General features: G+C 38.5%; 2 protein-coding genes and 1 long non-coding RNA gene across 4 annotated transcripts in view; all 3 read right to left on the minus strand.

The window, feature by feature from the left end:
- Positions 1–1,316: 1,316 nt before the first annotated feature.
- mRpS35 (mitochondrial ribosomal protein S35) lies at positions 1,317–2,820 on the minus strand. Its single transcript, XM_028305179.1, has 2 exons — positions 2,489–2,820; positions 1,317–2,140 (listed from the first exon to the last, which is right to left on the minus strand). The coding sequence occupies exons 1-2, from the start codon at positions 2,714–2,716 to the stop codon at positions 1,334–1,336; spliced, it is 1,035 nt and encodes a 344-aa protein (XP_028160980.1). The 5' UTR covers positions 2,717–2,820; the 3' UTR covers positions 1,317–1,333.
- Positions 2,821–4,904: 2,084 nt separating this feature from the next.
- LOC114353207 (uncharacterized) overlaps positions 4,905–15,613 on the minus strand; it is a 29,296-nt gene continuing 18,587 nt past the window's right edge. The window contains exons 5-9 of one of the 2 annotated variants that reach the window (XR_003655921.1): positions 13,731–13,863; positions 10,556–10,796; positions 8,400–8,594; positions 6,365–6,674; positions 4,905–5,724 (exon numbers count right to left, since the gene is read on the minus strand). Coding sequence is in view for 1 of the 2 variants with exons in the window: in XM_028305096.1 (XP_028160897.1) it covers positions 6,429–6,674; positions 8,400–8,594; positions 10,556–10,796; positions 13,731–13,863 (815 nt within the window). In the remaining variant the exon portion in view is untranslated. Of the gene's footprint in view, positions 5,725–6,340; positions 6,675–8,399; positions 8,595–10,555; positions 10,797–13,730; positions 13,864–15,613 lie in introns of those variants that run through there. The other variant, XM_028305096.1, reaches the window with a different exon arrangement.
- On the minus strand, positions 10,837–11,808 carry LOC114353209 (uncharacterized). The gene is made up of 2 exons (XR_003655922.1): positions 11,746–11,808; positions 10,837–10,997 (listed from the first exon to the last, which is right to left on the minus strand). It is a non-coding gene; the product is annotated as an uncharacterized LOC114353209 (long non-coding RNA).

Here is a 15,613-nt window from a genome sequence, read left to right on the forward strand (position 1 = left end):
GGCGGTCGCGGACTAAATTGGCCCTTTTGGCAGTCTTCTGTTATGGTACGGAACCCATCGCATGTCCGGCTCGCTCTTGACGGTGTTTTTGTATATTTTTTTTCAGTTTATTAGCAATTGTATTGCACAAATTACTAATAGTCCTGTTAGCCTCTCGTGTTAAGCTAAATAAGCTTGTGTTACGAGTGGGCTCACCGCAATAGTCAAGCGACAGTGAGATTCGAACCCGCGTTCCTCAGATCTCGAGTCGGCCAGTCCGACCACTTCACCGTGTTGCTGGTGTTGGGCTATCGTGGCTATACCCGGACCCGTTCTTAGTGGATGTCTGTCTACCCTATAAGGAACCTACCTGCCAAACTTCAAGTTTGTAGATGCTACAGTTTCTGAGAGTTCGTGATGAGTGAGTCAGTCAGTGACCTTTAGATTTTATAGTATAGATAACTAGCTGACCCGGCGAACTTTGTACCGCCTATGTTCATCAGGAATAATGTAGGATTCTAACGGTGAAAGAATTTTTCAAATTAGTCCAGTAGTTTCGGAGCCTATTCATTGCAAACAATCAAATCTTCCCTCTTTGTAATATTAGTACAGAAAACGATACTTACGGCCTTCTTCCAAGAAATTTTCTATATCCATCCGAACATTCTTCACAAAAAATATAAGAAACGTAAACCATTTTAGAAAATCACGCATATTCGTAACTTTCGGCCTAAAATACACAAAAGAAAAGATTGTTTGTGGTAAAATTTCGTTTTTACGACACTTTTACGAGCTGAAATATATTAAAGTTTACTGGAGTGTATAAAAACACTGGTTTATTGGAATACCTACATACCTACATAACTGTAATAGAAAAGGTGACAAGGTTTCATTATTTCATACACTAACACCCGTATTGACAAACATTACTATGAGGTCTCACAGTGACGCACGCATGCCGAAATCCGTATCACAGGAAAAAGGCACTTATCATAATATTTCTTAGCGATTAAAGTCGCTTCTCAAACTAAATTTTATATAAACAACTTGAAAAATTCGAACTGCGTAAGGTGAGTTCGATTTTTTCAAGTTGTTTATTTAAAAAGGCACATGCCCATTTTCACCATCAATCCCTAATTTTTAAGGAGATTTTTTTTAACAGAATCCTGTTCTGTGTTACTATAAGGGTCACTTAAAAATTAAGGATTGACGGTGAAAACGGGCATTAGTTTATTGCATACTCTAATATTTTAAATGCAGAAGTACATAAATCTGACTTTTTACAAATAAATAGGTAGACTCAAATAAATATAATTATTAAACTAAATACATACATTTTATTAAATAATACAACTTATGTTACAACTTTAGCTTCTGGTAATCCTAGTAATTTGCGAACTGATTTCGCATAATTCTTCACCGTAACGTCACTTTCTCCATCGTTTAAATAGTTATACACCGCATTCTTATATTCTTCTGCATGTGGTATTTCAGAAATATCATATGAAACATATTCTTCGTCTGTCAATTCTTTGCTCTCATTCTTCGTTCGTAAATACCAATTGACCAAGCTCTTTTTGGAAGCATTTTTATCCCAATTGTAGTACTCCATATCGTCTTCCGTTTTATCTTTCTCCCAATCCTCAATGTTCCACGATTCATGATAACAAGCCGTCAATAAATAGTTAACGTAATCATAATTCTGCTTCTTAACTGGGCAGCGGTCAGCTGTAATTGTAACCAAGTCCGTCTCCTTATCGTAACGGTCACCGACTAATCTTATAAACTTGTCTTTACTGTGTTTGTCTAAATTCAGAGTTGAGAGTTTGACTCGTAGCGTAACTATTCTGGCTAGTGGGTTCCTGATTGACGGACTAGCGTGGCAGTAGTCGGAAGAAATAATTTCGACTGGGTAATGTTTTTCGATAGCTTCTTCCGAGTTGAGGAGTTTGGGCCAATCCGAGCAAAACGGTTTGAGTGCTTCGCACTGTGCTTTGATGACCGGTGGTGTGAGATGGAGGAAGTTGGGTATCTTCATGAGTTCAGCGTTCGCTTTCTTGCCTGGAGGGGCCTGGCCTCGTGGGACGTAGCCTTGCCGCAGTGGGAGTGGCACGGACGATGGATGGAAGCTTTTAGGGCCTGGCCACACATTGCCCCAGTTCTGAAATGTACATAGTAACAGTTTAAGTAAAACATAATACAGTTAAAATTACAATGATATTGGCGTATTTTGCAGTCATTGTAAACCTAACCTTACCTACCTACTTGTACTTTAATTTTCACTAAATTATACATTGAGGCAGGTAAACCATGCAGACTATTATAGTTTAAGAGAGATAGATCAGTATTATTGTCAGTTTTTCATTTTAATAATGATTAGAATGGTGTGATAAAATTAATAACGTCCTAAATACGGTTTCTTGAGTCATAGAAATAAAAATATGTGATCAAGAAGAAAATATGGTTACAAAATTTCAATGTTTAATTTAGTAACTTTTTAGTGGCCTACCTGGTCTGTAGCCATTCTGTCAGCCCTGTCGGGCTGTACATCGGCCCTGCGAGCTACTTTCCTCTGCATTCTGTCTTTCTTCTTCAAAATATCCAGAACCCTAAATTCTTCATCTTCTTCATTCTTGGTCGTCACCGCATCAGCACTAGTGGAGTTAAAACGCCATATTTTGCTGTTCAAACTCGACACGAACCCACACGGCCTGTAATGCTTAATTAAAACGCTCATTTTGCAACTTTTATTACTAGTTTTTCAATGTTTTTGTTGTAAAAATTAGAAGGCCATTTTTGAGGTTAGGTTTTTTTTTTCAGAACCCACCACAGATCACAGATTAAAAAAAGTAAAACGTCAGACTCGTTCAGAAACACTGTCACATTTCTTTTCTTTCAACATAGCATTTAAGAGGTCCAAAATCTTGTTTCTTGATTTAAATAGTCTTTATAGAATTTAGAAGCTGAGAAAGCTCGATTGCAATCTAATACACTTCACACCGTTGACTTTCATCCAAGTAGCAACTAACCCTTCTCGCAGGAAGTAGAAGTTATGGATATGTAGTTTCGGTCGGTTATGGATACGGTTACGGATATACAAATTATACCGGTTTCGGTTACGGATATTTTTTTATTCCGGATATCCGAAAGTTTCGGTTACGGATACGGATAATTATCTGTGCTTTAGAATGCAATTTGCAATCATTCTTTACATCGAATAAAAAGTTAAACATAAAATAAAAATTGATACTAGATGGGACATTATAAAGGTAAATCAGGTTGTTATGCCTTTACATATGCTATAAAATGCTATAAAAAAAACAATTTAAACTGCCTACATCGGTTACGGTTTCGGATATCGCGAAAGTTTCGGTTACGGATATCCATAACATCCTTGGTAGAAATCGCCACACTGTTTTCCTTTTAATTTTATCAAATTAAACGGTTTTTATTTTTCATTGCTATCTGCCTTTCAAAAAACTTAAGCTGATTCAGGATTTTAATCGCTAAAACCCAAAAGTCATCTCTAGGGATACATACAAGGTGGCGACTTTTCACTAAAGGTGTAGTAAGTATTAAATAAGACAATAAATTAATGCACAAAACTTATTTTTATTAATATCATAACAATTCATATTACCTGTCTAACAAATGGTTTTATATCCTAAAAATTCATCATCAATATACCAACATTATATTACATTAATACATATAAATAATAATTTATGTAGATACCTACTTATGAGAGTGGCCTAAGTAGGTAATAGTCCTTACCACATCAAGATATTTTATACATTTTTTGTTGCAAAATAACAATAATTATCACAAATACATTAATATGCAACAGTAGTATTTTATAGAACAGTGCTTTCACTTATATTTTGGCATAAATATGCGTTATGTTTCAAACTATATTATTATACTTATTGGGGGAAATGTCGATAACAATAAACTAGGACGTTCAAGGCACTTAAAACACTTTAAAAATCTAAATTAGATATTAGATCGTTTCATCCACGAAGACGCGCCCCACCAATTTTTGGTCTCGGTCGCGCGGGGTGCGGGGAGTTTGATCCGAGCAATCCGAGCGTCATTATTGTAGTGTGCGTGTGCACTCATGGATCATTTAGCGTGTACCGATTACACTCAAACATTCAAGTTCAAGTTCAATTCAAACTCAAGAATGGTGGGGCGCGTCTTCGCGGATAAAGCGATGTATAATAATAATATCATTTAATTTGTAAAAGTAAGTCTGAAGGAGAGTTGATGTCAAAGTTCATTTACAAAATGTATGAAGAAGCACGTTTGAAATAAAATCTTAAATCATTAATCTAACAGTAATATAATTGCTTTGTTTCGTTGCACATAATTATTATGCATTTCTTTCGTCTGTTTGTATATTGTCGCTTGAAATAGGTAATATTACTTGAGTCTTTGGATATAATATTATAGTACAGTCAGCATCAATAGTCCGTGACACCCATAGTGGCCAGAAAGTTGATAACACAATCACATTATTTCATTGTAAAAAAGACGTGCGAACTTTTTGGCTACTTTGGGTGTCACGAACTATTTGACGCTGACTGTACACGCTTAATCATCACATAATATTAAACATTAACATTGAGATATACGAGAATAGGCACTGCCAATATTGAATTTTTATCTATCTACATAAAGCCCGGTCTGCGAGCACGTAGAATTTTGTCCAATGACCCCAAGCTACCCATCCTTATCGCTCGCGCGTAATTATATTGCTGTCGCGACTGTGCGACGGGCGCCCGCAGTGAGTGTGCGAGCGCGACAGCAACATAATTACGCGCGAGCGATAAGGATGGGTGTATGGGATGGGACAAAATTCTACGTGCTCGCAGTCCAAACTATAATATATTTACAAATGACGCACCATCTTACTTTGATTTTTACAAACGTCAAAAATCTGTCAAATTCCATACAAAAAAACAACGGTTATTGTTAAAGTAAAATGGTGCAATCCAGCCTTAGAATGAGTTATTCCCAGCTGACCATACAGGCACAGTCATACAAATAATAATATTCAACTGGTACAACATTAATACCAAAGAACATAATAACTTAAGAAGAAGTTAGAAATCTATGTACAATATCAGTAAAATTATTTAGAATACATCAAGTAAAATACATAATACATAACATTTCATTTCATGTCAATGAGAATAACATTATTGCAGTCAGCGTCAAATAGTACAGGCAATGATTTTATTTCACATTTCAGTGTGAATTTTAACAATATACAGGGTGTTGATTTCAATCCTCGCCATATTCAGGGAGTTGATTAAGTAGCTTATTCTGATCACGAATCCGTAAAAAAATTGACTTCAAAAAAATTTAAAACGAACTTTAACTTTAGGTAGTCAAAGAAAAATACCTTTTACACTGTAGGTAGTGTGTGTTTAAGTGGCTTCCTTCAGGAGGTTATCCAACATGATAAGCGAGCGATCCGCGTAGCTCGATGGAGCAGCAGTGTAAGCGTATTGCAGTATTACGAGCCACAGTACAGTTGATGTTGCACGGAAAATATTCGCTAAAAATTCCACTTTCGTTTGTATTTTTTTTTGTGGATAATGAGTTTATGTAGGTCATAATATATCACCTAAATAAATATGGCGAGGATTGAAATCAACACCCTGTATTATTTTAGCGTTAAGACTCAATGTCTACCACTAAAGGAGAACTTACTTAAGAGTTCAAACATCACTCCACAATAGAGATGAGACGTATTTACTAGAACAGATCCACACACTAGGTATTTTACAGTACTAAGTGGCACCTATTCCAATTTTTAAAATACTTGATCCACCTAGTATTTTTTAAATTACACGATTTCCGACCCTACCATCAAAGTAATAGAGGTTATTATTGCATAATCCGTAGTCGTCCACCTAGTATTTTTTAAATTACACGATTACCGACCCTACCGTCAAAGTAATAGAGGTTATTATTGCATAATCCGTAGTCGTGTATTACGTGTACCGCGTATTTCTCGCTAAGCTTATGTGCGAACGTAGAGATTCACTCCGTCTCTGTCTGACAAACAAATTTGAGCGCAGGCAGGTGTGAGATAGGAATAGCCTGTTGAAGTATGAAGGGAGGATATCAATAAATCAACAGCCAGCAAAAACATTATTATTCAATTTCAAATTGCATTTTTAATACTACGGTTGTATCTTTTCAAAGAAAATTGTATTTTAAAGTCATAATACGTGGATTAGTCCGCACTAGTCGCGTCAAGTATGGAAAATTACTACGTACTAGGTGGAATAGGTATTTGGATCAAGTATTAATACTTGGAATAGGTGCACCTAGTATCAAATTTACCTAGTATAACCCATCTCTACTCCACAATGCTTTGATTGGTGGTATCCTTATCATCATCTGGTCCGACGACCAGTTCCGCTTCATGCTACGTTTCATTCATTCAGTTCAGTTTCAGTATCGGACAAACGTTCCGTTTTGATCACGATTTCGTCATGAAACTCCACATTTGTTTGGTTTTTCTTGTTCTTCGAGACAGCTTCCTGCATTTTATGTAGTAATTGCTGGAAAACTTTCATATTGCCGACTGTAATATCTAATTCGTGATGCGCTTTCATATGTCGTTTCATATCGTTCACTTTGCGGAATTCCGCACCGCAAACTGGGCAGTCTGCTACCACCTGGAATATAAATATTAAATAATAAAATCTATACACAAAACAAAGACGGGTAAGAAATAATTTGTAAGTCAACACACAAACGGCTGAACAGATTTTGATGGTATGGAGGTAGCTGACACCCCGGATTAACATATTTTGCAAATTTTTACCTGATGAATCTAAAAGGGTAATGTTTTTATTAATAACAATAATATTTTTTTGTTAGGCGGTACGAAGTTCGCCAGGGGTACGAAGCTAGTAAATAATATTATTTGTTACTATACACTGCGCCATCCAGTCTCAAACTATGTAAAGAGATTAAGTGCGCCATAGTTCAAAAGAGGCCCGTGACGTCAATGCGTGCTTAAAGTGTAGCACTTTGTGACGTCACGCGGAACTTCAACGCATCATAACTTCGTGATTACTGTAATGATTTTAGAATTAATATTGTATTTTATACGATTACTCGGCGAACTTTGTTCCGCCTTAATGGCAATAAATAAGCAGACTTTTTTTTAATTTCGAACGGGATAAAAAGTATCCTATGTCCTTCTCCTGGCTCTAAACTACCTCCCTGACAATTTTCAGCTAAATCGGTTCAGCCGTTCTTGAGTTATAGGCGAAGTAACTAACACGACTTTCTTTTATATATATAGATTAGTTGCTTATAGATAGTTAGTGTAATAATTTTGGTAGAATTTAAAAACCCATTATTAAAATTCAAACTTGATTACTTCCTGGACATTGTTGCAGATATTAGAATGGTTTCAGAATTTATTCTGTATTATATTCAATTACATATTTCATGTTTATTATTTAATGTAATTATTTTAGAATTTTTATTGTATACAGTTTAGTAATTTAGAAATAAATTGTTATTTAAGTATTGATTTTGACTCTTCCGGGGCATGCTGTCGATAAGTCGTTTCGAGCCGGTTGACTTTGACGAATGGAAGGGGAAGTTGCCTTATCGCGGCCATGCCGCCGGACAGGCAGTTCGATTGGAGCATTCAAAGCAAGAAGTACTAATTTTAAGGTGTTATAATGTTGCAAATGTATAAATTAGTATCCTGAATAAATAAGTAATTGATCAACAAGTAACTTTTTCTATATTACTTAATTTTAAATAAACAACTTGAAAAAATCAAACTGCCTGAGGCGGGAATCGAATCCACGACCTTCCACTTGCCGGGCGACTGCTGTTCCAACTGAGCTACTTATGCCCGTTTTCACCATCAATCCCTAATTTTTAAGTGACCCCTATGTAAACAAAATTCATATTATGTGTCATCATAAAAATGGGTCACTTAAAAATTAGGGATTGATGGTGAAAACGAGCATTAGACACTGGATGAACCCGTCGAAATTTTCAAGTGTTCCCCGTGTAATTTTTATTTGTTTTAATAATTTTGATAACGTGGAAAACCTTGGGGTATGCCTTTGTCATTTGCAGTGGACGTCATTTGGTTTGTTCCGGCGTTTCTTTTCAGCACTTGCCAAAAAATATGTTTGTCTCGAAGCGCTGGTAGGGCCCAAAAGATAAGGAGACATGTAAAGTGCCCCATAAGGGCTACCTTTTCTTTTTTATTATTTACTATATTTTGACGTTCATAAGTGCCACTTGTGGTCTAGAATAAATACTTTTGATTTTGAAACCAACGAACGAATATAACTGACGGACTAAAAGTTTTTTTTAGGAAACCAGCTTATCATTTTATAAATAAAATCGGTTGAAAATGAACTCACCCGTCTTTCCTTGTGCTCTATCCACATATGATCCCACTTGTCCTTGCACGACATGAATTTCTTCTTGCAAATGATGCACGAATACTTGAACAAGCGTTGATCGTGCGTGATCCGCATGTGACGGGAGAAATCGGACTCAGCGTAGAACACTTTAGGGCAGAAAATGCACTTGATCGGGTCCGTTGATGAGTGGCACTGGAAAAAAAAGATTTTTATATTTAGACACATGAAAAATTGGAAAACGCAGCGTGGGACGTCCACCCACAAGGTAGCAAGACCTGATAAAGGTAGCAGGAAGGCGCTGGATGCAGGCCGCTACCAACCGTGCGATGTGGAAGTCATTGGGGGAGGCCTATGTTCAGCAGTGGACGTCCTGTGGCTGAAATGATGATGATGATGATGACATGAAAAATTGAAGGAGCATTAGACACATGAACGAGCCGGAAGACGTAGCGTGGGCAGGTGTCCCACTAGGTGGACCGACGATCTGGTGAGGGTCGCGGGAGGTGCCTGGATGCGAGCGGCGCAGGACCGGTCTTTGTGGAAATCCTTGGGGGAGGCATTTGTCCAGCAGTGGACGTCTATCGGCTGAAACGAACGAACAAACATGGAAAAATTACAATTTATTTATATTAAATTATTTGCAAATGCTTTGGTTGGAGTCATAAGGTTACTTTTTATACAACACCATTCCCCAATAATTTTAAAGCAAAACTTTTTTAAGAACATACTTATTTTGGTGTTAAAAACTCAATTTTAAATCTACTGTAAATTAGAGTAAATAGTCCGGTCGTGGAAATCCTTGGGGGAGGCCTTTTTCCAGCACGGCACTATTCCCAGTATTCCCACCTCTCGTTCCCACCGCTCCACGTATTTTGACACAGTCTAAATCCGTATTCACGTCTCATTTCGATAGAACGACTCGATAGGATCGCAACTTCGCAACTCAGCGATTTGTCATTATTTTGACGTTTAATCACTTTAACCAAACTTCAAAATATACTGGTCATCACAAAAATCGCCCCACCTACGTTTTACAGGAAAACTCGTTTCTACTGACACAATCATGGTGCCCCAACAATATTGGTGTTATTTGAAAGCCCGATAAATATCCTTAAAAAAAACACATTTAATTTCTTAATAAACGATTAACATATACAATAAATGTGACTTCAAAAAAGACCTCACTTTGGTCTCCCCTCTGAGATCAATTAGACCAATTTTTATGGTTATAAAACCAAATAATGATCTCACGTGTCCTCTTTAATAGACGTAGGTACATAGCGATTAATACCAACTTAACAGATTTATAGCCATAGAAGTTGGCTCAAGCGTAACTACCAATTTTTTGAGGAAGTGACTCTGAATTCTTCTACAGACACATTTTTGGGGTTAAACCTTTCCTTTAATGTAATGAAGTTTAGAACTAGGATTTTAAATGGTGCCAATATTGGTGGGAAGACGATTTTTGTGATGACCAGTGTAGATAATAGATGAATACCGCGGAGGCTGCGACGTTTTGCTGACGCATAAAAACGAAATCGAAACAAAATCGGGCGGTTAACTAACGCGTGAATACGAAAAGTGTGTGGGAAACGAATCGAACGTCTCCTCACATTAATTTATCGAAGGTAGATGTATATCAAATTATAAGCGGCATTGAATAAAGACATGTATTTACAATTGACTATATTACAAAAACATAAAAGAAATAAAATTATCAATCCGAATAAAATTAAAAGAGCGAGTCGCAGTGAAGTGTCAAAGTTGACAATATCAAATCTTCTTTTTTATTGCCGGCCAATGAGTTTTCATTGTGGCGTACCTAGATCGCCACAAGTGACTTCAGCGATCAAATCGCTTATATGTCGTTGAAGTTTTGTTACGTGAATAGGGCTACAGATTTTTTTTTTTTTTTATCCTTGGACATTTTACACTGCGCTTCTAGTCCCAAACTAAGCAAAACTTGTACTATGGGTACTAGACAACGGATATAAACATACTTAAATACTTTTTTTTTGTAAATACATACATATTATACATAGATTTACCAATAACCCAACCAGTGAAGGTCAAGTTTGACCCGGGGGGGAGTTTAACTGTCATCGGACCAGCAGTGAACGTCATTTGGCTGAAACAAACAATTGACTTCTCACCTCCATATGCTTGATAAGCGACGACTTAGCTTGAAACTTCTTCTTGCATATATCACAAATGTACATGGACCCATGAGTCTTCTGGTGCTTGACATGGTTGCTGGAATCGCTGAAGGTTTTGAAGCATATCCCACACTGGTATATGGGCAGGTTGCCATGATCGCGCATATGTTGTTTGTAGCTATCGGGTTTCTCGAAAAGCTTTGAACAGATTTGGCAGCGCAATCCTTTGTGAATCATCCTGGGAGAAGAAAGTTATGAGATTATTATTTTTTTAATATTTTTTTTTTCTCTTTATTTGGGACAACAAACAGTTACATTGAGGGCTTATGTACTAAATCTTAATAATTTGAAGATTTTGTAACAATGCAACCAGCACCATTGTCCACAGATAGGATCTAAAGTAGTAAATTGCAGAGCTTCGACAAAATTAAACTATTACCTCAGAATACAGAACAAACCAGAAGGAGTGTTCGATAACATTTCTACGCGGCAACTTGTGTCCAAAATACTTCCCCTCCCGCGCCCCTCTACCCCCTTTAGTGTTACTAGCGCCGTGTGACACCCCCATTTTTGGGGTAAAATTATGTAATTTTTTAAAGAGATGTTAAACAAGTAAAAAATAAGTAAGTGAAATAAGTACACACGGCCAGTGTTAACTATCCATTTCCGTTTTTGCTCTCGCTCTTATCAAATGGTGATTCTTTGCGATAGAACGAGACGACATGACTGGCCATAGGCATAGATAGTACCTACCTACCTATGAATTTAATTTTTACTCCGAAGTAACTAAGTGTAGATGATTATTTATTTCTATTAAATAGTGTAATATACTATATGTAGGTATAATATGTTATTTAAAAGTCAATTACAAAAGTCGAATATACATTTTAGAATGCCAAGTAAAACAAAAAAGAAACTTAAGGTTCTTTATTATGTAAAAATATCGACAACAAAACATTTTGTTTACGGCGCAGTAGTGCTTTTAGTTTAACTTTTCTTGGAGTCAAAAACAGAATCCAAATCAAAAACATCACCAATACTTAAATTTGATTGCGAGGCAACTCTGGCTGTGTATCCTGAAAGAAAATCAGAGTAAGTNAAACTAGTGCGATTTGGAGTACTTTATATGAATACACATTTACGCCCGTTGACGGTTTCTGGTTTGTTCCGTATTCTGAGACTATTACTTAATGTGTAAATGATGTTAGGGTTGCGGCAAAGTTTTACAGTACAGTAAAAATTCGGCAAGCTACAAAATTGCAAAAGAAAAAACGATTATTGCAACCAATGAAAAACTAAGTACATAGCTTATACATAATATTATAGTTTGGTAATGACAATGACAAGAAGTCACACTAATAATAAAAAGGAGAAAGTTTGCGAGTATGTAAGAGTGCATATATGTTACTTCTTTGTTTACATCTAAACGGCTATGGAGCGATTTAATAATAAATTTAGTATCCTTTGATCACCCACGGATAAGATGCCCTGGGTGATCAAAGTGGACTGCAGTTAAATTATTATTTTAGTGTCATTTGATCACCTATAAATAAATCGACAGACTGCCTCCCTTGTCTCCGCTCCGCTAGAAGCCACATCTCCGCTCCGCACTTACTTGTTCTCATAGGCGTGCACCAATAAATACTCGATGTGGTGTCTTTTGCAGTCATTCCTTCGGTCGAAAGAGCGCCCGCAAGCGACGCACGTCTTGTTGTATGCAGCCTCTTGTCTCCGCTCCTCTAGAGACCACATCTCCGCTCCGCTAGATACCATCATCTCCGCTCCGCTAGACCATCATCTCCGCTCTCACTAGAGACCACGATCTCCGCTCCGCTAGCGACCACGATCTCCGCTCCACACTCACTTGGTCTCAGCTGAAGCTCTATAGCAAGCGTTAATGCACGTAGCCTCTTGTCCCGCTCCGCTAGAGGCCAGTTTCCGCTCCGCTAGAGACCACGATCTCCGCTCCGCTAGAGACCATGATCTCCGCTCTAGCGGAGCGGAGATCATGGTCCACAGGCCACAATTACTCACTTGTTCTCATAAGCGTGCGCTAGTAAATGCTCGATGTGGTGTCTCTTGCAGTCGTTCCGGCGGTCGAAGGAGCGCCCGCAAGCGACGCACGTCTTGTTGCTTGCAGCCTTCTGTCTCCGCTCCGCTACAGGCCACGGTCTCCGCTCCACACTCACTTGGTCTCAGCTGAAGCCTGACGCGCGCCTTGTTGCACGTAGCCTCTTGTTTCCGCTCCACTAGAGATTGCGATCTCCGCTCCGCTAGAGACCACGATCTCCGCTCCGCTAGAGACCATGATCTCCGCTCCGCTAGAGGCCACAATTACTCACTTGTTCTCATAAGCGTGCGCTAGTAAATGCTCGATGTGGTGTCTCTTGCAGTCATTCCTTCGGTCGAAGGAGCGCCTGCAAGCGACGCACGTCTTGTTGCTTGCAGCCTTCTGTCTCCGCTCCGCTACAGGCCACGGTCTCCGCTCCACACTCACTTGGTCTCAGCTGAAGCTATAGCAAGCTTTGATGCACGTAGCCTCTTGTCTCCGCTCCGCTAGAGGCCAGTTTCCGCTCCGCTAGAGACCACGATCTCCGCTCCGCTAGAGACCATGATCTCCGCTCCGCTAGAGACCATGATCTCCGCTCCGCTAGAAACCACGTTCTACGCTTCGCTATAGACCATCACGTCCGCTCCGCTAGAGGCCACAGTCACTCCGCTCCACTAGCGAGACTAGCGACCACATCTCCGCCCCTCTAGAGACCACATCTCCGCTCCGCTAGATACCATCATCTCTGCTCCGCTAGACCATCATCTCCGCTCTCACTAGAGACCACGATCTCCGCTCAGCTACAGGCCATGGTCTCCGCTCCACACTCACTTGGTCTCAGCTAAATATCTATAGCGCACCTTATTGCACGTAGCCTCTTGTTTCCGCTCTGCTAGAGACCACGATCTCCGCTCCGCTAGAGTCCACGATCTCCGCTAAACACTCACTTGGTCTCAGCTGAAGCTCTATAGCAAGCTTTGATGCACGTAGCCTCTTGTCCCGCTCCGTTGGAGGCCAGTTTCCGCTCCGCTAGAGACTACGATCTCCGCTCCGCTAGAGACCATGATCTCCGCTCCGCTAGAGACCATGATCTCCGCTCCGCTAGAGGCCACAATTACTTACTTGTTCTCATAAGCGTGCGCTAGTAAATGCTCGATGTGGTGTCTCTTGCAGTCGTTCCGGCGGTCGAAGGAGCGCCCGCAAGCGACGCACGTCTTGTTGTGTGCAGCCTTCTTTTTGTGGCTGAGGAGCGCCGCTGGAAACAGAATAATCAAACGTTAATAGGCTAGTGTTCCAATAAAATAAATTTTAAGTAATTGTATAGGTGACCCGTAACAGTATGTCTCTCCATAGATAAGAAAAAGTACTGTTTCTCTTTTTCTCTTTCGTAAAAGAGAAACATACAGGGTGGAATTTTGTAATGCCACCTGGAGGTTTTATAATATTTAATTTTATAATTTTAATGTTTAATTAATTTAATTTTAGTTTGACAAATAATTATCTATTTTAATGTTATTTTTAAGTTTTTGCAACGCCTTCACTGGGCGTCACATGTACCTACAATATTATGTTCTTGTCAACCCTTACCCATGTGACATGCAATAAATAATTTGAATTTGAATTTGAGGGAAGGTATTCTTAATACCGTAGATAGAAAAATTTACCTATTCAAAAAAACATTCCTTTATTTTTGAAAAGAAACAGAACTACATTCAAAGATTTCCAAAGCTTGCCAGACCCGAGAATCGAACAAACTCAAATCTGTTAAAAATTACACCATTTATTTTTATTTTAACCTAAGTTTGTGAGGGGAAATAAATGATTTATTTATTATTATTATTTATTATTGCATCAATCGTTAATCAAATGAAAGGAAAGCCATGAAATCTTAAATACATAATTGTAATTATTTAGTACAGAAAATAGTATGGTATTGTGGTAAATTGTCGGAAATCTTTGAATGCTATTCTTTTTCTTTTCAAAAATAAAGGAGTTTTCTTTGAGTAAAATTTTCTATCTACAGTATTAAGAGTACTTTCCCTCCAGGTGGCATTACAAAAATCCACCCTGTATACTGTCACGGTGACAGTCTTCCGTGCGCGGATAGCCTTAAACTACAGGTCTGGCGCATAACTGAGTGAATGCCTGTGGTATGGAAGAGGCACGGGAGGGGTGACATTGACTTATCATGACGTGACGCAGCATCAGCGTTGCCAGACGTCCCGATTTTGGCGGGACGTCCCGATTTTTAAATCAAATTTAAATGTACAGGCTCGGTCCCGCTTTTCAGAGAGAGACACTCACTTCACAGACTATTGTTTGAAACGCCATATTATTCTAAAGAATAAAACATTTTTAATTTTATTCTTTTTTTATTCTAAAGACGAATTTAACGATAGAGTAAATCTGATTTAAAATATTATTTTTTTGTTAAAATACATTTTCTATGGCTACTTTTGCTATATTGTCACGTAAACGTTGTAATTTTAAGTCAAATAAAAAGATAAATATTTGAAAACCTTTGATTATAAACGTTTTTTTACTATGTCCCGCTTCTGACGGAAGAGTCCCGCTATTTTCACTAAAAAATACACAAAGTCCCGCTTCTGACGGAAGAGTCCCGCTATTTTCACTTAAAAAATACCAAAGTCCCGACTTGGCGAAAAAAAACCTGGCAACGCTACGCAGCATACAAATCTGAAGAATATTCTCTGACGTTTGACGCCTCAAAACACCCTTCCGTTTCGCTCCCATACCTCAGGTATAGTTCCAAAATACTGAACTGTCCTATCGATGACATTGACAGTGGGGCGCCACCGTCAATACCGAATCGCTGGTTCCGATTTTTGCCATGTTGGAAACCATATAGTTGAACGATGGTAGCGCCCCCCTGTCATTGAGTTTGGCGGGACAGTTCAGCGTGGGTCATCTATACTGATTGAGTTACGCCATAGAGATATAGAGAGATGCCAACTAATGCGCTGAGTTCGAAGCTCAGTGTCGCA

This window comes from Ostrinia furnacalis, unplaced genomic scaffold, assembly GCF_004193835.3.
Source record: "Ostrinia furnacalis isolate ACB-3 unplaced genomic scaffold, ASM419383v2 OfSCF1638, whole genome shotgun sequence".
In the NCBI taxonomy this organism is placed as follows: Eukaryota; Metazoa; Arthropoda; class Insecta; order Lepidoptera; family Crambidae; genus Ostrinia; species Ostrinia furnacalis.

What these genes read in the sequence shown, in the direction of transcription:
- mRpS35 (XM_028305179.1), bottom strand. Translation starts at nt 2,716, where the DNA reads ATGAGCGTTTTAATTAAGCATTACAGGCCGTGTGGGTTCGTGTCGAGT. An exon ending in ACAGAATGGCTACAGACCAG is followed by an intron (nt 2,141 to 2,488) that starts GTAGGCCACTAA and finishes TGTACATTTCAG; the next exon opens with AACTGGGGCAATGTGTGGCC.